General features: G+C 36.4%; 1 protein-coding gene across 1 annotated transcript; it reads right to left on the bottom strand.

Moving 5' to 3' along the window:
* Positions 1-326: 326 nt before the first annotated feature.
* On the bottom strand, positions 327-2,776 carry LOC119425566 (sodium bicarbonate cotransporter 3; the record flags this gene model as incomplete). Its single annotated transcript, XM_037693093.1, is given in 5 exon segments — positions 327-433; positions 810-956; positions 1,118-1,205; positions 1,705-1,862; positions 2,661-2,776. Coding segments are annotated over 5 exon segments (616 nt in total), but the record flags the coding sequence as incomplete, so codon positions are not given.
* Positions 2,777-8,000: the final 5,224 nt, after the last annotated feature.

Genomic DNA, 8,000 nt, shown 5'->3' with positions numbered 1-8,000 from the left:
CCATCCATCCATCCATCCATCCATCCATCCATCCATCCATCCATCCATCCATCCATCCATCCATCCATCCATCCATCCATCCATCCATCCATCCATCCATCCATCCATCCATCCATCCATCCATCCATCCATCCATCCATCCATCCATCCATCCATCCATCCATCCATTTATACTCTTAGCATTTTTATAAATAGACCAAATGTTTGATTTCAATTAAAAACAGTAAGGTGCTAACATTTAAAACTTTATTAGAGCAATAGTAAAAGTTGCAGCTGAAACATTTCTGGGTGTAAATTTTCTTCCAAAAAAGTGGCCTATACTCAACCTCCCAGTCCTTTGAAGCTCAGGGCCGGCATGGTGGTCATCCTCTTTTTCCTGCTCTCCAGCTGAAGCTGCGGTGCCATTAGGCTGAGATGGTCTCTTTCTCTTCGACTAAAGGTCAAAAGACATGTAAGTAAACATGCTACAGTGCCAGTCACTTCAGTTTCTTTGTTCCCATTCAAGTTAATAATGGTGTGGGAGTGAGGAGATGTGGCTCTGAAAGTCTGAAAGAATACACAAGTAAATTTAAGTGTGCAAAAACTTTAAGTTCAAAGGTTGGGAAAACTGGTAATGAAGTATTCAGTGGTAAACCTATTGATAAGTAGCAGCAATACTAATCTCTGTTTAATCATCGTTAAGGAAGTGTCTGCTGTATATTCACTTGTCTAAAACTCAATATTTAACAAACCAAAACAAAGACATATCATTATACAGTATTATTCACGAAGTAATCCTGACTAAAACCTCAAGAAAGAGAGATGCTAACCTGAGACGGGACATTTTTTGGAGGCTCAATTCGGATCGTGGGGTCCCATTCTCCAGGGGGCAGGACAGTCACCTGGTCAAGGAACTCGTCTATCCCAGATAGTAGATCTGTTCGGTCTTTGGCTTTGTAAGCAACATCATGAAAAATCTAGACATGAAATAAAGACCCAAACTTAGGTTTGTGCTGTACAGTAAGTAACTTCTATTGCTAAGGAGCAAACCAAATGATGCAGGCGTCTTTGTTTTAGGTAAGTTTTTAAGTGGTGCAAAATGACAAAAGTAGGACATTAAGAATCCGTCATTCCTCACCTCATCTGTCATTAGTGTTGCCATGGATCTGCCAATTTCATGGTACTGTGCTCCTTTACCATGAGGGCCCAAAAGGAGGAAAAGAAACCTTTGCACAAGACATATTCATTAACAGACTGACATCAATGCACTTATACCAGAAATATTTTTAATGACTTGATGTTATTGTTTTTTTTTTTTTTATGAAAACCAGAGAGCATCTTTCAACTCCTCCAAAAACACGTTGCACGTTTGGCAATGGCACTTTAAAAACAAAAATTTGTCTATCTATTATTTAAAACCTTTAATTTCCTTTTTTTGTCATGCAATCAACGTTTTAGCATCACATGACAATTGGTGTTGCCACGCACCATACACCACGTAGTGTGATTTCTCACGTTTGTTTAATTTAAGTAAAGGAAATACGGCAATGGAAAGAAAAAAAAAAATACCAGAACATCTGTAAATCCCCAGGCTATATTACTCAAATGCAATCATAACTTTTGCAAATTACTTTGCCAGTTGGCTTCCAGAGTGTAATAACTTAAGTGACTTTTACTGGACGTCTAATTTTAAAAGTAAAGTCATGCAATTAGAGATTATCGTACCTTGTGGGAACAGGCACCTCAGTGAGGCCTGTGATAAGGACTGCCGGAGACAATCGCACAAACACAATTATGGGCTTCTCCAAAAAGTCCACTTCTCCCACAAGCACGTTAGACGCTTCAGCTCCTGGAGGAATCTTCCTCATAAAATTCATGTCCACCTGAAAGTCATGAAATTGTAGAAGCATATAAACAATCAAAAACAAAACAATTGTAGAGAAAAAGGAAGTTGTGGCAGAGAATGAAGCAGACCAATACATGCAGAAGCACACCCATGCAAAAGAATGAGAAACTACAGTAAAACAGGGATCGGCAGCAAACATTAGGAATTTTAGTAGAGATACATACAACTAAATAGTACTGAGCAAAGATAGTCCACTGTTGTGAACCATATCTTATGTTCTCCAAGTAAATATTCATTCAACCTTTATTTATACAGATTGGTCTCATTGAGCCTCGAGGACTCCTTTACAAGAGACCCGTTTTTAACAAATGTTTGATGCATGTTACTAAATACAGATCTAAGCATGGCAGCAATCCCAGTGTAGGAACAAACATGCCTTCAGCCCTCTGTCTTCCATGACTCATTTACACAGTGCACCTTAGGTTTTGGCAGGTACAACGAGTGGTATTATAACAGCAACTTATGGCAGCCTGCCATCTTAACACTAAAAAGATAAGGGGATGAATGGAAGTCATGCAACAGAGGTGGATTTTTAAAACTAAGCCTTTTTATAGCATCTTATTTAATATTCTTTGCCCATTAAAAGACAAAGATCACAGATGTATTTTACACAGCTGAGAAGAAAAGAGGCAGTGAGTATATAGGTGGTTTTTCTACGCAAGCCACTGAAATGTCTGTGAAAGCCCAGAAACTGAAGAAAAACACAGATGAAGTTGATCTTGGGCCATTCCACTGTGAAGGACTGTGTCTGTGCTCAGTACTATAGTAAGGTTACCTTGCTGAAGTCCACACTGCTGCTTTCTCTACTGACCCCTACTTTGGATGGTCTCCTTTCCACGGCCTTGTTGCTGTCCAGATTGTTTGGGAGTGAATGCGGAGACACCAGTGGTCCTGGGAGGTGCAGGAAAACGCAGATGGTAAGTGTTGAGCATTGATTTGAACAAAACAGCTCTCCGGTTCACCAGAAATATATTGTTTTACTATCATAATTACAAGCTATTTGTTTGCTTTCACTTTTATTTACCAAAATATTATTTTAATTAGGTAAAAAGTCATTTAAAAATGTTTGTACCAACATTAAGTAGGATGAGCTTAACACATAGGAGACAATTTCATAAACATTTCTGGTCCCTTTAACCATAAATTAACTGCTTCAATAAACTTAGTCACATGTTCGCATTACCTGAAAGGCTTGGGATATATTTGTATTCATTTTTACTTTATGGTTTCGATTTATCAATTAACAATATTTTGCAAAATGTAAAAGTTTATAACAAATATTTATTTACATTTTACAAGAATAAGAATTTCTGGAACTGCAGGCTGACCTTTGTCACATTCAGTACAATCTTTTCTTACCAGATTAAAAAAACAAAACACTCATGAGTTTGTACTGAAATTAATATCCTAATCTTTGGTTGGAATACTAATACGTCCCTAAACAGGGAAGATGATATTTTCACTAATATTCCTGATTGCTACCCATGTGTTGAGCACATGCTTTTTCACTTATATTAATCTTACTTAGATTGAATTAATCTCAGCTTTGAGTCAAAGATGAGGGGGATGCATTTAATACTGCAGACAGTTCAGAGTTCAGCACCTACATCTCTGCACAGCTTTCTGCGTATTTCAGCAGTTTTGATCTGAGTCATACAAGACACAGGAAACGCTAGCACTTGAGGTGGCATGTGAAAAGGAGATGAAATGAGAGAGTAATGCATCTGAATCAAAGAATAGCATAAGCCTACTATCCTCTGAGTATTTGTGGTAACATTTCTTTTACCAGGTTCCCTTTTATTTTACATTTTCTCATTAGTGCACTGAGCTCTGACAAGCAAATATATGCTAGGGGAAAAATGCATGGTGCCACGTACGTCATCTATAAATTAGCAAATATGAAAAATGTGCCATTGTAGCCAGCAAACCGTTTGGCCACTGACCTCTTAATTACAGCCTGGAGTAACCCCAGTGGCTGCTGGGAAAGTGACTGATGAACAGGAGCATGATTGCTCACATACCTGACAAAGCCTTTAGGAATATGAGTGGGATTAACTTGGGCTGTGTCTGCTAAAATGATTACAATCAGGAGGTCTAAGTCCGGGAACGCTCCACCAAACCAGCCTTTCAAATAGTAGCATCACTGTACGACCTCCCTCTGACACAAAGGAGTACCGGTAACTAAAAATACACAGACTGTCAGACGTTTACAAGAAAGCAGCAATGAGTATTCAGTAAAAGATCAACAGAATGTAATCATCGATAGTGTATTCTAGTATTGTTCAGGTCTTTGTACATTTTACAGCAAAAAGACAGCGCAAGTCAAATACATGCAGCTGTTAACATGAAAAGCACAACAAACGATGTAATAATTTAAAATGGCCTCTTTTTTATGAAACTGGTAGTTCAGTTGAAGGTCAAATAACTGCTTAAGGCTTGAGAAGCACTTATTCTACGTAGGACGTATTTAATATTTTACACTTGATAATTTTGCCACTACATCAAAAGCAACCTAAATAAAATGCATATTTTCATGTTTAAGCACACACAAAGTGTCAGACTCCATCTGTGTTATCTGGCACATTAGCAACATATCTTTTAATGCTCTCTAACTTGGTCTTATATCTACTTTTCAGCATCATAGACACTTAACTGTAGTAAGATGAGGAATATAAAGGCTAATCAAAACATTTTCAAGTTCTTTAAACTACTAAAGTGAATTCTGCAGGAGGCCAAGGTGATTTATCATTTAGAAAAAGACAGATATCATCAGGGTATACAGCTTCATGAAGTAGTGTTGCTGTTAGAATGTGACAAAAGTGGCAAAGTAATACGGACACGAATGCCAGGAACATAGAGGGCATCATATGTTAGTGGGTTGAATGCTGTTGGTGATCACAGGGGCGGAAATTCTGTTTCATTTTTGGGGGAGGGAGCTTTAATAACAGCTTTTGGGGGGAGGAGGGGTAGATTAAATAAAACAATATATAATGAGACTTCCTGTCAGGGAGTTGAACTGTGATCTTTCATGTGACAGAATTACTCACCACTATACTAACAAGAAGCTGTCACAAGTGAGCGCTTACTGGAAGCTATTTGTTTAGGCCGCTTCAGTCCTCAGGCTGCTTGGTTCTGTGTTGCCTTAAGCGAGTGCACAATGGACTAAACCACCATTAGGCTGACTGGGGGGAGGAGCCATATGTTTTTGAAGGGAAGTCTGAGATTGTCATCATTGTATGTTCCCATACAACGATGAAAGTAGTTCTCTGCATTTAACCCATCACACCTGGGATACACCCAGGTGGAGCAGTGGACAGCTATGCACCCGGGGAGCAATTGAAGGCATGAATGCATTATTTTGCCTATTTAAACAGTAGATACGCTTTTGTTTTTATAATGCTTAAAAGTATACTTCCCGAAATGATTAATTGGGGGAGATTATTGTTTTTCCAAAATTGGGAATCAACAGCACCCCTGTGAATTTCCACCTATGAGTGATCAGTGTGGGTCATGATTTTTGATCAACTAGACATCATAAAATATACTCTGACTTCTTGATAATAAACATTGGAATCCTCAGAGCAAGTGCTACTGCCATCCAAATAGAAACTAATATAGTAACAGCAGTTTATACACTATTCACAGCTTTTACAACCTTAAATTGACACCAAGACGCATCGTTAACTGTAATATGAATGTAAAGGCTAAATGAGGCTAAAGAAATTCCACTCTAATGTTAAGATTCTTGCCTCCTGATAACATGTATTTCTCCATGAACAGAGTACAATTACAAAAACTTCTCAGCTATAAAAAGGCCACCCCCAACCTTTCAGCTCCCCTCCACGTGAACTCTGGTTATTAATGACCCACACTTTGAAATAGATCCTTTCCTAGAATGAAACAAACACAAATATACATATATGCAGGCGCTCAGAAGCTAATAATAAACTGGCACAGCCTGGTTTCAGAAGCACAAAACGTCACTGTGGGTGTGAATATGATAGTACATCAAGTACAAACACACCATGACTAGTCAGGGAATAATTTTGGCCCTATCGTTGGCATGTATTGCTTTCACAACACTCATAATCGGGTAAAAGAACGTTTATTCTTAAGAATCGATGAGGAGGATGTGAATGGGCTCCAAATATGTCCATGGGAAAAAAACAAAACAACTGCATGACACTTATATTATGTGAAATCATAATGGAGGGTTAAAGCATTAAAATATTAAGGATGTATTGAGCCAGTCTATACATCATACACACACAAAAATACAACAAAACTAGATGTCCAAAGGCAAATTAAGGGTACCTACACACCATAACCTGTTCAAAAATTCATACGAATTTTCGGACTCATCAAGTTCTATACTCTTCCATACTTTTGAAGACAACAAAGGAATTCTGCAATTCGTATCAAAAATACAATCCGCATTCACTGAATGGAAAGTATAGAACAGTAGAGAACAGCAGAACAGCAAAACAATAAAATAGGTCTAAAAATACCTGACCGAAATATTTTATTTGACCACAGCAAAATTACTGTCACTGTTAAAAACCTATTGTAATAGAGCAGTAACAGTTGAATTCTTACTGATAAATATGTCTAGTAAATACTATTGGGATTGGCTTTTAATTTTTTGAACTGGAGTTGTCAAAAATTATTTAGATACTGATACTAAGAAGAAAATAGATACTCACTGCAACAGTATCAATACCAAAAGTGTGGTCAATGTCTCCTCCATTTAAAACACAACTTCCTACCCTCATTAGCAGCTGAACCGTAACAAATTAATGGTCACAACTTTGAGATGGACACTTTTTCAGAGAAAAATTAACTTAGGATTGATTTTTGTTATCTTTTATGTTAGGACTTCAGGCTTCAAAGCATGTAGCTGCTATAGAACCACCAATGCTGCTAGCTAAAAAAAAAAAGTTATTCTAGTAATGTGTTTAATTATTTTCTTACAACATTCATTGAGCATCAAGTAATTTTTGTTATTGGTATTGGAATCTAAATTTTACTATGATGTCAAGTAGGGATGCACGATATTGGATTTTTGGCCGATATCCGATATGTTAAAACTTATTTGGCCGATAACCGATACCAATATTTTTGTGTTACAGAAAAGAGCTATAAGAATTATAACTAGAAAACATTACTGTCATCCTACAACTACTTTATTTTATAAATTGAAATTACTTAAGTTTTATGATCTGGTGGATTATAATATTCTCCTACTCATGTATAAAGCTCAGAATTATATACTACCCTCGAACATTCAAGCATATTTTGTGAAAAGGAAAAGTTGTTATAATCTAAAGGGAACAGATATTTTTGTGAAACCAAAGTATAGGACTAGTTTAAGGGGTAGGTCTACTTCAATACAGGGAATAGGTTTTTGGAATAGATTGGATGATGATGTAAAAAAATCAAAGTCAATGTTTATATTTAAGAAAAAGATTAAGAACATATTGTTGAATAGATACATGTAGATTTAAGTTAGTTAATATCAAACGAAATATAAATGGAAAAATTGTGAACAGTTATGTAATTTTGTTTTATTTATAGATGATTATTGATTGAATTGATTGTTTGAATTGATTTTGTTTAAGAAGGTGCAGAAATAATAAGATTTTTTTTCTTCTTCTGCTGCCTTTCATTTTATGTTTTGTATTTTACTCTCTTGTTTTGAAATTGTTATTGTGTTTTTAATTTGAAATGAATAAATAAATTTAAAAAAAAATACAGATATTATTCCCCCTCAGCCTACTTACAGAGACTACATAGCTTCCTATGCTATGGAATTAAAATACTACATTATTCTGCATGGTCTTTGTCAATTTGACCTGCTACCAAATGCAGATGCCAAAACGGGGGATGAAAATGATGTAACACTTCAATTTGGATTATGTTTAATGTTAAATTTATTCATAACATTTACTCTCTAACACAATGACAACACTCGGTGCAAATTTGTAAATTTTTACAAATCTAAACTCAATGGTGCACGTGATGGCATAACGTTGTGCTGGTGCTGTGGGCATCTTTGTCACTGGGTTGTCATACAAAAACAGTGCCTTTATTTATATATATATACAAAGTGTATATA

Source organism: Nematolebias whitei, chromosome 19, assembly GCF_014905685.2.
Source record: "Nematolebias whitei isolate Nwh7 chromosome 19, NemWhi1, whole genome shotgun sequence".
Classification (NCBI taxonomy): Eukaryota; Metazoa; Chordata; class Actinopteri; order Cyprinodontiformes; family Rivulidae; genus Nematolebias; species Nematolebias whitei.
Note: the sequence above shows the minus strand (reverse complement) of the source record. Positions and strands in the feature narration are given on the sequence as shown.